The sequence below is a fragment of the Sus scrofa genome, chromosome 3 (genome assembly GCF_000003025.6).
Source record: "Sus scrofa isolate TJ Tabasco breed Duroc chromosome 3, Sscrofa11.1, whole genome shotgun sequence".
NCBI classification, from domain to species: Eukaryota; Metazoa; Chordata; class Mammalia; order Artiodactyla; family Suidae; genus Sus; species Sus scrofa.
In genome coordinates, this window is record NC_010445.4 from 51,419,014 (window position 1) to 51,437,908 (window position 18,895).

Genomic DNA, 18,895 nt, shown 5'->3' on the forward strand with positions numbered 1-18,895 from the left:
GGCTGCTTCACATTCCCCGGGTGATCCTGGGGAGCACGTGGCTCTGTGCTCGCTGTTTAGGGTAACTTGTTTATGGGCAACTTAGGTAGCTTCTCTGAGCTTTCCTTTACTTCTATGTAAGATGGAAAGACCAAGTCACAGCACTTACTTCTAGGACCTTTGCAAGGGTCAAATGAGATCCTCATTTACAGTGCTTGGTCTTGTGTCTGATACACAGCGAGCCCTCCAAAGCTTTTAGCAGCATGAGATACCACCACACACATATTAGAACAGCGACAGTGCTGACCACTGACACACTAAATGCCAGAGAGGATTAGAGGGACAGGAATTTTTATTTATTGCTAGCAGGTATGCAAAGTGGTACAGCCCCTGTGTACCACTGTAGCTATTTCTACAAAGCTAAACTTACTCTTTACCATAGGATCCAGCAGTCACACTCCTTGGTATTCACTCAAAGGAGCTGGAACCTTAGATCCATGCAAAACCTGCACACAGATATTTCCTGCGGCTTTATTCACACTTGCTAAATCTTGGAAGTAACCACGATGTCTTTCAGTAGGTGAACAGATTTTAAAAAGCAAAACAAAGCAACGCGGTGGTGCATTCATACAATGGAATACTATTCAAAGCTAAAGAGAAATTAGCTATCACGCCAAGAAAAGATGTAGGAGAAACTTAAATGGGTATTACTAAGTAAGAGAAGCCAATATGAAAAGGCTGCATACCGTATAATTCCAACAATACGGAAAATGTAAAGCCATGGAGACAGTAAGAAAGTCAGTGAAGGCCAGGAGTTAAGGGGAGAGTGGGATGAAAAGGCAAAACAAGGAAGTTTAGGGCAGTGAAACTGCTCTATACGATACTACAGTGGTGGGTGCCCGTCCTCGTACATCTGTTCAAACCCCTGTGATGCTGTGGCTAAGAGTGAACCCTAAGTAAACCATAGGGGAAAATGACATGTCAGGGAAGGTTCATCAGTTGTGGGGGATGTTGCTAATGGGGGTGGCTGATGGGATCATGGGACGGAGAAGTATATATGGGAAATTTCTGAACCTAAAACTGCTCTAAAAAAATCAAGTCTATTAAAAAATTAGCTGTGGTTATTATCTAAAATCCCTTCTAGCTTTAGATTCTCATGGTATATTAGCTAATATATATTTGTTGAATGAAGTTCATGTTTACCCAGCATTTGTGTTACCCTGGCCTCTGGTGGTGAATCTGCAGAGATGTCATAATTCTTACTTCCGCATTTAGCATTTCCACAACACTTTTCCCCGATGTTGGTCTTTCCCGAACTGTTACAATTTCTGAGCCTTTCCCACCCCCAACCCCTACAACAGCTTTGTGCGCAGCTGATTACTATTATTATCTTTAATTTCCAAAGGAGGAAACACACACAATGGGCTCTCATCTAGGAGGTGTTATTTGGGCATAAATAACACCTCGGGTGAAACAGGTGAGGTGCAATTTGCATCTTGGCATTAAATTAGAAGTAAACCCCAGGAATATTTTATTCCTGAAATAACAACCACCAAATGGGAAAAACTAGAGTGATTAACTGACATTCCTTGGCTTTCATAATAACTCTAACAAACTCAGAGTTTGAGCCACCTGCTCATGGACTGGACTGGCTCTTGGGCTGGAGGTTACTGAGTGTCCAGGCAGGTCAGTGGTCTAAATATCAGAGAACCTGGCTCCCATCACTGTCGTTGTACTGCCACAGCCCTCTAACCTTGGCAAGTCCTTGAACTTCTCTCAGCAGCAGTTTATCAGTTTGGGGGTTTTTGCTTTTGCTGTTTTTCGATTTGTACAGTGAATGTAACACTAATTTTTTTCCACCTGGCAGGGTTAAGGAGAAAAAAGGATAATTGTGGCATAGCCAGATAAAGGAGACAACAACTCAGATGGTAACTGGATCAGCGCTTCTTCCTGTAGATGGGCTGTTATGTATCATGCTCATGGGTGGCTAATCCTTCAGCCTCAGAGTTAAGACTAAGGCAGAGTGGGGCAGGGACTGACTCATTGATGTCTACAAACAGCCACAGTATTACCAGAGATGTATCCAAACCTACACACATCATGCTGGTTGAAAATCACAGAGCAATGAAGTAAAAAAGGCAAGCCCAACACATGCCTCAAAGCGCTGACTACTTCCTCAACACATAAACATGCAGTTTAAACTACATGTCTTCTAAACTCATACTTAACACAAGGTTTGCTAAGTTCCTTTGCTAACTGAGGCCCCATTCACAGAAATGTCACTGATTTTAGCAGGCCCTCCACCTTCATCAAGGTCACACCACCAGCACTGGGATGGGTTCTTGTCCTGAACCTCGTGATGGGACAAACAGAGGTGGGTACATCATCTCTGTGATATTCTTTCTCCAAATCCATAGCTCCAATTTGTCAAAACGTCAGACAAAACCAAAATGAGAGACATGTGACAAGGTAATCAACCAGTACTCTTTAAAAGTGTCAAGGTTGTGAATGACAAGGAAAGACACAGATTGGAGGATGAGACTGGAGGATGCTGTGAAAACATTACAAGGAAATGCCACGTGGGGTTCGGGTATCAGGCCTGGAGCAGAGAAAGACTTTGGAGGAAAGATTGGTGAGACCCAAAAGGGTGCAGTTTCAGTTAGAGGCACAGTTAATGTCTTGAAAGTTACGTTGTGGCTTCTCTCTTTATAGTTGCACCTGTCCTGAAGTTTAAGTTCATTTAAAAAAAGAAGTTTTTGGAGTTCCCATTGTGGCTCAGTGTAAATGAATCTGACTAGTATCCATGAGGACACAGGTTCCATCCCTGGCCTCACTCAGTGGGTTAAGGATCCAGATTTGGGAGTTCCCATTGTGGCGCAGTGGTTAACGAATCCGACTAGGAACCATGAGGTTGCGGGTTCGATCCCTGGCCTTGCTCAGTGGGTTAAAGATCTGGCTTGCTGTGAGCTGTGGTGTAGGTTGCAGACTCAGCTTGGATCCTGAGTTGCTATGGCTCTGGCGTAGGCCGGCGGCTACAGCTCCGATTAGATCCCTAGCCTGGGAACCTCCATATGAGGTGAGTGCGGCTCTAAAATGACAAAAAATAAATAAAATAAAAATAAGAAGTTTTTGAAACAGCAGGATGCTTGATGCTTGTGATGTCTCAGTGCACAAGGATTCTAAGGAAATACAAGAGCTGGGGTTGCATGTGGTGGGGGAGGGGACCATACCTACAGATGTGACACCTGCTGAGATCAATTCCCCAGGGGGATCAAAATGGACATAGTCACTATTTCTCCAGATAATCAGTTTATGCCAGACTGTGAACAAATAACAGAATTGGTTTGATAAGTGCCTGGCAGCAACCCTCTTATTCCCTAACCCACCAGGCCTCCTCCAACCTCTCACCTGCCTGAAAAAGGGAAGTTGCCCCCTGAAATCATGGCCTCTTCCAGTTTTTGTGTCAAAGGCACCAACTCTCTTTTCCTTGCATTGTTCTCCTGAAGAATGCAGTGAAGGGTTCAGAATAATAAAGAGTGCTGTCACAATTAAGCTCTGGGATGCATTTCAAAGACTCACGGATGAGAGACGAGGAAGAGCTAGCAGGTCACACAAGCCCATCTCCTGCCAGGACACGAGGACTGCGTGGAATCTGGCAGATGTGTCATCAGCTCTAAGAATTCTAAACTATTCAAAAAATCACCATGTTGTATACATTATGATAAAAAGTTTACCTTATTCCTGGATGATTCTTGATGACAGGAGGGACAAAAAAAGGAAATCATGAATAGCTTCCTAGAAACAATTACTGTCCTGTTTAGAATACATTGTCCAAGGTGGAAATGTGGTTATTTTCCATTCAGTGTGATAGCTGGTGCTGATTGTTATGCAAGAGTCGCCTCTCTGCATTTGATAAATGAAAATTTAGCACTGACCCCAGCTGTCTGTCCCTTAAGTGGTATTATAAATGCGGTCTGCCTCACTTCCAACTTCTCCTGGTTTACGCCGAAGTGCTGGACCTGAACAGAGTTGTGTGTGAGTCTACCGTTGGCTCAGACATCCTAGCCCCAGTGTTAGCATCCCCTGAGAATGAATGCTGCCATGAAACCCCCTACGGGCCTCCAAAGAATGATACTCAAGAACAGCAATTTGCTAACTTCTGCTCTGTTCCAACTCTTTAAAAAATAGCTTTCCTTTTCCTAAGTGACCATAAATATTTGACAGAATATTTGTTTAATAAAAACATTGATATGCTGCTTCTGTTTCCTCTAAGTCATCCATAAAAGTGACCTTGCTCACAGCTCACCACAGCCAGCTCACTTCCCTGTACCACTCAGTCCTTCACTCATTCAGGCAACATCTACTCAGCACCTATGGTACAGACTCAGTCACTCAGGGGCTATTGGCAACAGCCCTTTGCTTGGCCATCACTGGGGAGACTTAACTACCATGACCAATAGGTAATCTTGCACCAGAACCCAAAGGGATATCAAAATCATGACCAGTTTTTTTGATGGATGGCTTTTTTGCCAAGGTAACACATGACAACCTAAGGCAGAAGCTGGTGACCTGTGTTCCAAGCTCTCTCAAGGATGCTTTCAGTTTCACAGAAAAAATATGGAAGGTCTTTGCTAAGATCACAAGCTATATCAGCCATGAGTGGAAGCGGTGTCCTCACCCCCACTTTCCTCCCATAAATACTAGCAATTCCATGGGTTTGTTCCATGGGATAAGCTTCTATGATGTGTGACCCAAGACACAGTTACACCCTTTGATGGTTCATGAGGCCAGGATTGGATTTCTCCTCTCTGGTTAACAGCTGCCCAGAGCTGTAACTCCTAACCAAGTCACAGTCCAAAACATTTCTATCCTCTAATCCTAAAATCCCAGGTCACTGTTATTCAGTGTATGTATTAGCCAGATCTTTCTGCAAGTTGCTTGTGTTTCTGGAATATTGTGTTTGTGGAATATAAGTACTGTATGATAATGAAGGTAAGACTTAAATCTGCTCTTCTAATGCTCAACACTCAACCGCACTTCCAAATCTTATCTGAGGCTTCTTAGGTGGTGGTGGGGAGGGGGGGCAGGTAGGATGGTTGCTTTCCAAGAAACAATCTTCCAAGATCAATGATGCACAAAGTACTTCAGTTTGAAAAGAGGAGAAAGAGGAAAGCCAGGTAAAAAGCAGCTCAGACTAGAGGGCCTTGAAGCTCGGGGATTTTTTTGAAGTTGTTCACAGATGCTGAATCTACCCTTGACAGGTCATTTCATCCCATTTAGCACGTTTTATTCTTTGTGTTTCGAAGCTCTTAAGCAAATGGAGAAGGGAGAAAAGCTAACGTATCTGATAATACAGTTTATCAGACTGACAACCTAACTGAAGTTTCCCTGTGGTGCAGGCAAGACACAGTTCCAAAAAGAAATAATGCAAAAGAAAGGAAAAGCAGGATCAGAGAGATCGTGCCTTCAAATTTAATTTCAGAGAAGAAGAGGTGATGCTGACTCCTGTTTAGATCACTTGTGTACCAGTTGGAACACTGGTGCCTAGCCCTGCAGTGCCGTAATATGAGCTGGGCTTTAAATAGCTGCCAAATAGCCATGTGGTGGCTGGCAGCATGCTCCTGTTGCAATGAGAGCATCTGGTTCAAAGTGAAGCCACATAACAACGGGGCAAGTAGGGCTGCTGTGTGGGAGAGCCGTTTTTCATTATCTTTCTGTGTTTCCCTTTTTATATACATTTAAATGTACCCCCTCCCTTTTAAAAGGGCACTAATTCAATTTGGATTTTTTTTTTTTTTTCCTTTTTGGTTGGCCAACCACATATGGAAACTCACCCCAGGAACTTCTCAGATAACCCGTCTTCTTTGGCAGTCTATTTTCTCTAAAGGGGACATTATGTTACCATTGTCCTCCTCCCTCCAGGTTTTTCTGGCTCTCAACACACTCCTGGGCAATCTTGTGCGAGCTGAGGCTGTGGGATAGAAGGTGTTCTCAAGATGAGTGTAGGAATGAGGGAAAAAGAAATGGTCCTGGAAACACTATATCCATGATCTCTGACACGTAAGGCAAGAAGTCTTGGATCAGCAATGATAGAAACATGTAAGTCAAAACTAGCATAACAAAATCATGATAATAGAAATAGTAGAGAGAATTACTCTGTGACAGGTACTGTTCTAAACACTTTGTGCGAACATTTTCACTTTCCTTCGTGAATTAGGAGACTGAGGCAAAGGGAAGTGATGTAATGGCTTAAAGTCGTACTGCTATGGGATTCTGCTGTCTAGCACTGGGAACTGGATCTAGTCACTCATGAGGGAGCATGATGGAGGATAATGTGAGAAAAAGAATGTATATATGTATGTGTGACTGGGTCACTTTGCTGTATAGTAGAAATTGACTGAACACTGTAAACCAGCTATAATGGAAAAAATAAAAATCATTTAAAGACAAAAATCATACCACTAATAGTGGAACTCAGATTCCAAGCTTGGCTGTCTCTTTCTCTTTCTCCCGAGACTTCTCTCGTAACTGGAAGGCCTCCACCCCTCCCACCCTAGTTGGTGTTGAGTGGGAAATCTGCAAAAGCCTGGATATTGTCCTGAGAACTTTGTCCAGTCACTGTTGTCACTGAGCATGTCACAGGGACCTTGACATCTTGCACCATCTCATTTAATGCTTGAAGCCCAAAGACTGAAGCAGAAGGCATGGTCAGTGGAGGATTTAAAGTAGCTCACTTGGTGGTTTTTCATTCATGCAACGAATCCAACGCTTAGCCCTAATCACTCACAGAAATCTTTCTGTTTCTACTCAAATATGTTCAAAATATTTCCCCTCCACTATTAGAGAGAAGTCAAGTGGTATCAGAGAAAGAGCATGGTGATTCAAACACCTAGCAAACCCTCTCCAAGCCCTTCCATCTTGTGTGGCCCTGGGCAACTTCCAAACCCTCTCAGTTTCAGTGCCCTCAACACCCCACAGGAACGGCACCGCCAAACAATGTATAAAAGGCAACTGGAGCACAGGAGGTGCCCAGGAATCAGTCAGCCCACTGCTCATCTTGTCTGCATTTCCATCCAGTGAAAATCTAGAGAGTACTCCATATTTGTCTAACATAATTTGCAGCTTCCACAATTATTTAACTCACAATAACCGAGGTGGTTGGTCACTATAATTCCTCCCTTGTAAAACATTCCCAAGGAGAAGAGCAAAGTGACTCAAAAGAAGTAAGCTCTTCAGAGTCAAATACTCTAACAGAGACCAGGCTGGCATGTGTCTGAGCAGTGCTGGCTTGGTTGCTATTAAAAGAGTGTAGATGATCTTTGAAATACTTAATGACACACAAGTATCAGCTGTCATATTAAGTCAAAATCTAAGTTTACAAAACATTTTTCTTTCTTTTTTTGCTTTTAAGGGCCGAACCTATGGCATATGGAGGTCCCCAGGCTAGGGGTCGAATCAGAGCTATAGCTGCCGGCCACAGCCACCTCCACATCAGATCTGAGCTGAGTCTGCAACCCACACCATAGCTCATGGCAACAGTGGATCCTTTTTTTTTTTTTTTTTTTTTTTTTTTTTTTTGGTCTTTTTGCCATTTCTTGGGCCACTCCTGCGGCATATGGAGGTTCCCAGGCTAGGGGTTGAATCGGAGCTGTAGCCACTAGCCTACGCCAGAGCCACAGCAATGCAGGATCCGAGCCGCGTCTGCAACCTACACCACAGCTCACCGCAATGCCGGATTGTTAACCCACTGAGCAAGGGCAGGGACCGAACCCGCAACCTCATGGTTCCTAGTCGGATTCGTTAACCACTGCGCCACAATGGGAACTCCCAAATCTGGATCCTTAACCCACTGAGTGAGGCCAGGGATCAAACCCGCAACCTCATGTTTCCTGGTCGGATTCATTTCCGCTGCGCCATGGGAATTCCAAAACATTTTTCAGTTGGACTCTTTTAGTCACCTGTTATAACTGTTTCTACCACTTGACTCTAGTGGTGGAATTACGGGTGACATTTATTTCTTACTTTCTGCTCATTTGTACTTTCTGAATTGTCTAATGAAGATGTATTGCTTTTGAAATGAAAAAAAGTTTGGAAAATTAAATAATTTTTTAATGTCTTTTTTTTTTTTTCTGTCCTATTGTGTCTGTGAATAGAAAGTAACAGACCTTGGAAACTGTATTTTCCTGAAAGCTTGGTAGGCAGTGAAACTGGAGGCTTTCAGGTTCACCATTTTATGATTGAAACAACATTATGAAGCAAAACCATATTAATTAGAAACACCTTGCTACCATGTGGATAGGCAAAAGTATTACAATCATAAACTGTATTGATAATGCTATCGATCAATCAAAAACTACAGTATCTATGAGTGTAAGATGTAGCCTGTGTTCCCATCAGCCTGGAGATTGTCCATTTGTTGGTCCATCCGTTGTCAGGCCAAGTATGAAGAGAGCAGTGAAAAACGACAAAAGCAAAACTCTTCTTTTCTGTTCCCTTTTTAAAATAAACTCCTCTCATCTTTGTACTGATGAATTAAGAAATACACAAATTTTTTAGAATCCAAACTGAGCCAATTTTTAAAACCCTCTTTCCGATCGCTTTATCATCCCTGTTTCACATACAGTATTTTCCTCTCATCTCAGCCTATTTTTCCAGATCCAGAAGCCAGAGTCCAGATCCAGGGTTCCAGTGCAGTATTGGGCATGTCTTTGGATTGTCCTTAAACAGGAAGCCAAGTATTCCCCTCACACCAGTGAATGGCTTTCTCACACTCACCAGAATTCTTCTGGAATGGAATCAAACTAATGCCATCAGATATAAGCCAGAAATCTCCTCCTCAAACACTCTCTAGAGAATCAAGTCAGGGAGTACTTAACTTCCCAGCGTCACTACAAGATGGAATCTTCTAGACAGGTAGTAGGAGCCTGACACCCTGTGGCTCTGAGTCTGTGTGGTTTTTGCAGACTCCCTGGGTTATGGGTACGTGCTCGGCTGGCAACAATGAAGAGTTTACATTCAACCTAAACAAGCGGATGTGACAAACTCCCTGTGAGCCCAGCATCTGCTGTGGGAACCAGTGCATGGTGAATGTACAATCGGATCTTTGCTTTTGTCCAATTTAATGTAATGAGTGTTCCTTACATTCTGGGCATTTGGGGTACAGACCCCCGTTTAATGTTTACCGTGAGCCCTGGCCTCAAGGCACACTGGCATGCTCTCTGAGACCCCTTCCCCCATGGTCCACTTCTTAGAACACAACAGTTATCGAAACATGCCAACTTGCTCTCATCCTCCTAAAGGCTTAACAATGCTTTTTCTGGCCCTCATACCCTCTTCTACCCAGATCCGGGACCTGGCTCTCCTTCAAGGCGCTCTGCTTTTAGACGTTGTACAACAAGCTTTATCCACCCTCTCACCTCTCATTAACTCCTCAAACCAATCAAACCTGGCCTCTGTTCCTACCACCACACCAAGACCCCTGCTGTCATTGTCACGAACAAGTCCCAAGTGACGTGGAAGGTCACCTTCCTTTCTTGTCTTAGTCACCTTCCCAGCAGTCCCTTCTCAAAAGAGCCCCCCGTCTGGGCTTCCACCAATTCCTCTAGGTCTATTTCTGGTCTCACTTCAGATTCAATCGTCTACTCATCCTCTGAATGCTGGGTCCTCAGTCCCGAGAGTCACTCGCTCTCTAGCCATCCTCCCCGGCGGTCTCAGCTCTCCCAAGTTTGAAATTTGAAGACTCTCAGGTGTGAGTCTCCAGCTCAAAATGTTCCTCTGAGCTCCCGACGGCCACATCCAACATCTACCACTGTCTCAACCTTCACCTTTTACAGGAGTCTTACCCATCACATCATCATATGAGTAATGAATTCCTTTCTCCCCAAGCCTGTGCCCTTCCTGTCTTCCCTCTTCCAGTCTCCTCCATCTACACATTCGCTGAATCTAGAAATCCTAAAGTGACTATGTGCCCCTCTCCTACCCTATGTCCAAGCCAGCAAGTTCTTTCAGTTCTACCCTTCAGAATACACTACAGTGGCTCAAGGGTTCTAAATGGTGAGGCCTTTCTTACTACTTCCCCAAATTTATCACAAACTCTCCCCCTCTTCAATGTCCAGCCACCACATAAGCCACCTTGCTGTTCCTAGAGCACATCAAGCTCTTCCCCACTGTCAGGTCTTTTCTCCCCTGAGTTTCCCTCCCTGAAATCTTACTGCCACCTTTCACTCAGATAACCCCTATTTTTCATGTATCATAATACTCAGAATTCTCTCCTTAGAAAGAACTTCCCTGACTATCCAATAATCATGGTTTTATATATCATTGTTTTTTTTTTTTTTTCTGTCTTTTTGCCATTTCCTGGGCCGCTCCCGCGGCATATGGAGGTTCCCAGGCTAGGGGTCTAATCGGAGCTGTAGCTGCCAGCCTATGCCAGAGCCACAGCAACTCAGGATCCAAGCGCGTCTGCAACCTACACCACAGCTCACGGCAACGCCAGATCTTCAACCCACTGAGCAAGGGCAGGGATCAAACCCGCAACCTCATGGTTCCTAGTCGGATTCGTTAACCACTGCGCCACGACGGGAACTCCTATGTATCATTGTTATCTTGTGTATTTTTCTTTAGAGGAGTTATAATTTATAATCACATTTATATTTATAATATATATAAATTATAAATTTATAATTTATAATCACAATTTATAAACTCAAAGGTTTTTTTATTCACTTTGTTGTCTATATTTCTTCTTTGAATCCTAGTTCGAAGAGTGAAAATACCATGTCTGGGGTTTTTTTTAGTAATATACACACAAACTATGACACAGAGTATGCACACAATTACTATTTGCTGAATAAACTAGAAAATGTTTTAGATGAAGAACTCACCAAAATAAGGTGTAATAACTTTTCAAACCAAAAGTTTAAAATCCTGAATTGACAGGCAGATCTTTAGACACAGATTTATCACTTTCCCCACCATACCATCACCTGTAGATTCTCCCTACAGGTGAACCAAACAAGGAATTTATGGGGAATCCATTCAGCTTAATGTTCTTTAGGTGGACTGAATGAAGGTGTCAGTCAAGGCATGCTGTTTTGGAAAGGAATGCTTTTATCCAATAAAGTTAACTGTTAAATATTCACCAACAGCTAGCAATTGCTAGGTACCAATTGCTAGAAGATGTCCAAGACAGAGTCGTTGCAATTAGGGAAAGACATGAATAGTCCACTGCACATGCATCACCACGAATGCTTTGGATCCAAGGGAGAGAGACCATGACACTCACTGAATCTCTCCTGGACCCTCCCTTGCCGTGGGAAGAGGCATGCAATAGTTTGAGAATGAAATATGTCCACCTGTTCAGCACACCTTAAGAGCCTGAGAAGAGACAGACAGATCTGTGGATATGTCCATATGATATAAATGTGGACATTTCTTATAGACATACATATATACATTATAGATATAAAATATTTTATAAATGTATATATATAATAAGTAAAATACATATATGCATAATACATGTGCATATATATTCAGATATATATCTATTGACAAATACATATATACAATTTTATCCAAATCTGTATCCAAATACAGATGCATACACAGCACATGTGTACACACATAAAAACATACAAACACACATACACAGATTAATCCAACTTTCTGCTTGACATCTCTCTAGATATTTACATATACCCATAAAAATCTTGAGAAAAAAATGCCTCTTGCATTTTTGGGAGGTGAAGACAACACAGCAATATTTTTTATAATGTCTTTATATGTGCCACACCAAAATCTGAAGCAACAAGCATTATTCTTTACATATCACTCTTGTTTAAGCAATATTGTTTAAATATCCATTTGTTTAGATAGTTTGCAATGCCAGTGCTATCTGCAAGCATTGGTGAGGTTTTTTTTAACAGTAGCAGTCTTTTCTTACAATTAATGGAAAAAGAAATGCTAAGAGAAGAAAAACAAGAGTTGTCATAACAAAAGAAGAAGTATTAATTCCTGGATTCCTGGAAAAATGGAATGTTGAGTTTTTATTTTATTCCAAGGAAACCCCCTCCCCAAAATTACAGAATAACCAGGAGCCACTCAGGCTGCCAATTACTCCAACTTGTTTGATAAAGCCAACTTAGATTATAGCTGCCATAGGTGAGAACCAGAAATATCATCACTTGAAGAATTAAAAATCATCCTAAGTTACTTATTTATAGATACCTTCTATATAATCATACCCCTACCCATATCTGACAGTTCCACACTACAAATTGAACCAAGGATTTAAAATATTTGAAACATTTTTCAGGAAGTTTGAGAAAATAAAACAAATTTGCCATGCTACCAACTCTTTACAGAACATCTATATGGTTTTAGGTATTAAAATTAATCTAGAGATGATTTAAGTATAGGAGGATATGAGTAGGTTACATGCAAATCCTACAGCACTTTATGTAAGGGACTGAGCACCTATGGATTTTGGTATCTGCAGGGGTCCTGGAGCAAACTCCCCACAGATATGGAGGATCTTAGGGATGACTGTCTCTTCCCAACTCTCTTTACATATATATACACACATTCCCCCACATGCATATGAAGTAGAATTATTAGCTATACCATATGATTCTTTACATCTAGAGGTGGATCACTTCACAAAGTTCAACTATCCAATTGTCCCTTCAATTTTCCATGGTCATAAGTGCCTGTGAGGGGAAAATGAGCCTTCAAAGCCAGAGGTGGAGTTCCCATCATGGCTCAGTGGTTAACAAACCCGACTAGGATCCATGAGGATACAGGTTTGATCCCAGATCCTGCGTCAAGGATCTGGCATTGCCTGGAGCTGTGATGTAGGTCACAGATGTGGCTTGGAACCCACATTGCTGTGGCTGTGGCGTAGGCCAGCAGCTGTAGCTCTCTTTCCACCCCTAGCCTGGGAAGTTCTATATGCTGCAGGTGTGGCCCTAAAAAGCAAAGCAAAACAAAACAAACAAACATCCAACCCCCCCAAAAAACCCCAAAACAAACAAAGCCAGAGGTGGCTTCTTATATCTCCACTATCATTTGGGACTTGTTCTCTCCCATACTCTCCAGCCGCACAGACTAGCCCAGGCTGGTCTCAGTGGTCCTGAACATGGAGCTCCTAGCATCTGCCTTGGTTAGCTGGTTCAGAAACTCTTCAGCTCTAACTGGATGGATTTTCCTCCTTTCCTGCTAGTCAGATTAAATGTTCCTTTGTTTAGTTTATGCTTACTATAATGTGCATGATGTTAACTATTTCCCCACCCTCCTTGGTTTTTAACAAATCCAATATACCCTGTTCCTCAGTTGGTTGGAATTTCTCTGCCTTCACTTGATCATCCCTGAAGACATGTCTCCATATATTTAACACTGTCAGACAATCAATACAAATTTCATTTCTATTTCATCTCTTTTAAATGAGCTCCCATCCATGGCAGAGCCCACCAGGGAAATACAACTATTTTACTGTCCCTGAGAAACTGAATTTGTTAAAATTTGCTTCTCAAATATACTGATTTCCACTATTCATGTGATATCTTTCTACCCAAACATATAAACACACACACACAGATGTTGACGCTAGATGGATGGGTAGATAGGTAGACAATTACTAAATACTGACATTTTTTTTCATCGTATACATATATAAGAGTATACATGAGTATATACATATATACATATACACACACACACACTCTTATAAGTGGATTTAATCTTCAAATTCAATAAATATATTTCACAGATTAGCCATAAAAGCAGCCAGGGACCAGTAAGAGCATACCTAATAGTGTTTTTGTTTTGTTGTGTTTTTGTTTTTGTTTTCATTTATAATGATTTTTATTTTTTTCCATTATAGCTGGTTTACAGTGTTCTGTCAATTTTCTACTGTACAGCAAGGTGACCCAGTTTTTGTTTTTTAGGGCCACACCCACAGCACATGGATGTTTCCAGGCTAGGGTCCAATCAGAGCTACAACTGCTGGCCTACACCATAGCCACAGCAATGCTGGATCTGAGCCATGTCTTCAACCTACACCACAGCTCATGGCAACACTGGATCCTTAACCCACTGAGCAAGGCCAGGGATCAAACCCACATCCTCATGGACACTAGTCGGGTTCATTACCACTGAGCCACGATGGGAACTCCCCTAATAGTATTATTTAAAGTCCTACTCTCAACCCCAAACCGAACTGCTTCATTCAGTGTCTTTGTAGAGTAGTTCCAGCCAGTTTCCTGCACCCCCTTGCTGCAGGATTGCACTAAAATTAGTGGGTAAATACAATATGGAGAGATCACAGTGTTCACCCAAATCCAAGGGCTTAACTCACTGGCCTTTATCTCACTCTTTCCACAAGTGTGTTGCCCAAAAGATATCTGTTGCACTTAAATCCTCTCACAAATATTTTAACACCTTGGAAACTTTTGAAAATAAATTAATATACCAAATGAGAAATAAAAGGGAACATGCTATCCCAAACTTTTGAAAATAAATTAATACACCAAGTAGAGAAATAAAAGGGAACATGCTATCCCAAACCAGATAGAAGGCAGTTACAGGAATATATCTCTGCTGCTTTGAAGTCTGCTTTATTCACTGACATAGAAACACAACTCACCTTCCTTTCTTCCGTGGATTACTGGTCTAACAGATAGGAAGTGTGTTTTGAATTAACGTGAAATACTTCCCAAGTGTGGATCTGTGTAACAGTGTCTTGTACATCAGATATTCCATCAATTCCCTCCAGATAAATATATGGTAGTCACATCAGTATTAAAAAGGAAGATTAACCATCTGAAAACTACAAATATTCAAACTTTTACTAAAAGCAGCTTGCCTGTGAGATTTAAATGACATATAATACACTAGAAGAAGGCTCCATTCCAAAGTTCTACAAAAAAGGAATTGTATTTACAGATGACATGAACTAATCAAATACATCAAGCATTGTCTGGAAAACATCATGGCATGCACAACTTAATATCACAGTCAATATGCATAACAGAACACAAAATTATTTTTCTAATAATCAAGCCAAAAGCCAAGACACAGATCAAGCAATATAAAAATGAAACAGAAAAAGACAAAGGAAAATATGATGAAAACATTTATGATAAAATTGAAATGCTTGAGAAACTACTTAAGCCCCTGAAGCTCTTTAAAAAAAAAAAAAAAAAAAGACAAGTCTAGTCACTGACCCCTAAAATGCCCTGGTGATGTGCAGATTCCTCAGATTTCCGCTTTCCCTCCAGGGTGCCCTCCCACTGAGACAAGGGTTAAGGAGAAATACAAGGTGTGCAGAAAAGAGTCGGCCAAGCTCCCCATCACAGGACCTGGGGATGAAAGCAGCAGAACCTCCACCCACAGAGGCTTCTGGGTGCTCACCCTTTAATGTGCCTCTGAGCCAGGCCTTAGGTGTTCACCACAGCTGCGGAGTAAAACCACTGTGCGTGGAACAGTCTGCACACCACTGGGGTCTCTGTTCCCTAACACGACTCCCCCATCAAGGAGGCTTTTCAGATGGATTTGATTTCAATCAAAATTAGAGCCAAACAAACATCTTTGATATGCAAAATGTCTACTCTAGGAAATAATAAAGAATCATTTCCATCCCCGTAAGTTTTCTTCCAAAAGGTGAAAGGAAATAGCCGATCTCTAAATGTTAATGAATCTGTTGTGAAGATGAAGACTTGGAGAGACAATAGTTAAGGGAATCAGATGATCAGAATTGCAACCCATAGATTTGGGGGAAAGTTAATATTTCAGTCTTTAATAAAGCAAGGCTATCATCATCCTCATCTGGAAGTATTTTGAAAGTTTATAGCGAGTGCATATTAAAAGCACATTTCATCAATAAATGTTCACATGCTGAACATATTAGCAATATAATTTTTAAATGGAAATTTTAAAATATCAAATAGAATTATGTACAAAGCAAAGATGTTCGTTTTTTATGTATTTTATGTATTATCAACGATATTACATAAACTACTTTAAGTTCATAGAAATCCAATCTGCATTATATGTGATTTGGTGTAAGGATTTGTTTCTTGTAAATCTAGTTTTAAGATTTATGTAAGCATGTACGATTAAGTGAATAATTTCAGGTAACCAACCTAATTCTGGTAAGAAAGTGGAATAAGTGCACGTTAGTTTTGTTGTGGCCCATTTTAACTGATGAGTTCACGTGGTTCCTGCTACAAGAACAACTGCTGTCTATTTTTAAATAATGAATAATCTGCTCACAGGAGTAAGTACATACATACATGGATATGTTTATGTGTAGAGAAGAAATGGACAACATTTGTTTTCTGTTCTTAATTATTCTCCAAAGATTTTTTTTTTTTTTAAATAGCAGCAGCAGTGAATGCCAAGAAGGAAGTTTAAATCAAATCATGTCTTGCCCCTGGTGATGGTATTATGCTACTATAAAGGCCTTTGTTACCTGAAAACTCTAACAAGTGCAGTGAAGGGGAGGCCCTGTTACCTGCTCCCTAAAAAAAAACTAGGTTCTCGAGAGCACACAGATTAAGATGGAAGTATTCTGGAGTCTGGAGAGATCCTAGAACTTTCTTATTAGAGAAAAGCATAAGTAAAATGGTTGATTCAAATAACATCTAAAAAGTTACATCAACTCATGCTATGCTAGGATCATGGAAGCAAAATGAAAAAAAAATTCTCCATTTTAAAATCTCTCCAGAAAATACTGGCGGCAACAGCTTGATTAGTGATGTATCTGAATATGCCGTCCAACAACTAGAAATAGTAATCCAGCTAGCAAAGAAAAAAATATCCCCGCTGGGGCCAGAAAAAAAGACCAGCCATACAGCACAGAAGGGGTGAAATCCAAGCAGTCTTTCATTCTCATGTTTTTGTAGCTTTCCATGTCAGCCACTGCCTGGACCCAGATGACATACAGCATCACCACCAGGGAAAACAGGATGCCTGAGAAGGACAAAACAAAAGACCTTTAGCCATTCTGAAGATGTTTGCCCAAGAATGCTACATCAGACCAATCATATGTCTGGTTGCTCTATCTCTCAAAATACGATTCTAGAAAAATCACCTACTGTGTGTCTTTTATTATGTGGACATCATTTGTCTTTTAATTGTCAAAGCATTGTGCTCTAACTGCAGAAGAACAATGGCAACAGCTGACGTGTATTTATTGAGTACTTACTGTATGCCAGGCCCTGGATTGGGGACTTGTAAACATAAGAGTCAAAGATCCCTGCCTGGTGGAGTTTGTTTTCTAACATTTATCCATCTTTACTGTACGTCTGGTTTGCGACAAATACTGCAATACATTATTTCTTTCAAAATATACAATAAACTTGTGATACAGTTACTACTAACTGCCAGTTTTTCTTAGCTGATTTTCAGCTTAGGTCCTTCTGACTAGTATGTTATCATTAACATAGCTAACCAGTGCTGCAATTAAATGTGGCAGTGAAACTAGAAGCCAAGGTAAGTACCAGACAAGAACAAAGATGGAATGACTGAATCCATGTAGGGGAATATACACCATCCTTTCAAAGAGATTCTATGGAATATAAAACTTTAGGTTTGAGATCAAGAGCCTTTTTAAACAAAAGAAAGCAAGAAAGAAGGAAATAAGGAAGGGAGGAAGGAGGGAAAGAGGGAGGGAGGGAGGGAGGGAAGGAAAATGCTTAACCACTAACTGGAAAGCAACATCACAATTTATCAACCGTTTCAATGTAACTGCAATCCACCTATTTAAAAAAATACTGTTGGAATTGTAAGAGTAGAAAAGGAATCATATCGTGGTGTTGGGCTCTTGATCTTCACAAGCAATGTGACAGTAGAGCTTTATGAAGCTAAAATTTGGTAACACTATTAAGTATACGCTTTTCCATATAATTGTTATTTACCAGCAGAGGGAGGTGACACTGTGGCACTGAGCTGCAGACCCAGCAGAGTCTGCTAAGCTGGTTCACTAGCAAGTGAGTGACAGGTCCCCATATACAAATTTTCCCCAGACCAAAATATATTTGAGGTCACTTTTGGTTTGTTCAAAAGTTCAACACAAACTTGTAAAGGATCAATTACACTTTTCAAATTAATCGACTGAAGCATCAGCTATAAAATCTCCATATTCTAACTGCTGTTCTGCCCAGAAGGTAAAGCATCTCACTGTGATCCGGAGCAGAGGCCTAGGAACATGGGCAGGGAAGAGTTATTTTACAAGCCCAGCCATCAGTCACCCTTGCAGAGTTAATGGGGCTCCTATGGAATTTAGGATGTCCCCTCTCTCTGGGGTCATCAATTTCATAAAGAATCTTGAGAAGGGAACACAGAAAGAAAGAAGGGCTCATATGTATGTCCAGGTATGACAGCATCAGAGCTAAAACTTGCTCCTAATCAGAACACAAGCTACAGAGCTGTGAAGAAGCAATGTAGCTGCTTCACGAATAAGAACCGTCTTTTACCCTGTGGTCTATAATGCAAATACTGGAGCACGAAATAGAGCAATTTAACCACTGAAGGACAACTACATCACAGAGAAATAGTCAAGTCATAGCCGGCGAGCAAATGCCTCTCAGAGCTGTACCTCAGATTTGATAGCAATATGGCAAGGCCATGTGCTGTCTAGCAACTTTGAGCATTTCCATACTTTTTTTTTCCGGCAAATATACAGAGTATGCTCTGCTAATGCAAAGGTTTGGCTTGGTGATTTGCATACCATTTGCTTTATCCAAACACATTGCAAATCTTCCTTATTATTTGTTGATACGTTTTTTCATTTTCCTCGCATAACGTGAATGTCTTATGCTTTCAGGTATTTTTATTTAAAATTTCTTATTTCTGAAACATCAGTAGTCTTGCACACTTTTTTTTTTCAAAACTTGTAAAACCCATTACGGAATTC

General features: G+C 41.1%; 1 protein-coding gene across 6 annotated transcripts in view; it reads right to left on the reverse strand.

Annotated features, from left to right (window-relative positions):
* The window catches only part of TMEM182 (transmembrane protein 182), a 234,227-nt gene that overhangs the window by 160,550 nt on the left and 54,782 nt on the right, over nucleotides 1-18,895 (reverse strand). For 2 of the 6 annotated variants that reach the window (XM_003124864.4, XM_021087121.1), the window contains one exon: nucleotides 14,579-16,950. The exons of the other annotated variants lie outside the window; for them this stretch is intronic. In XM_003124864.4, coding sequence (XP_003124912.1) covers nucleotides 16,730-16,950 — 221 coding nt within the window. In that variant the 3' untranslated portion in view covers nucleotides 14,579-16,729. Of the gene's footprint in view, nucleotides 1-14,578; nucleotides 16,951-18,895 lie in introns of those variants that run through there. 6 annotated transcript variants of the gene reach the window in all.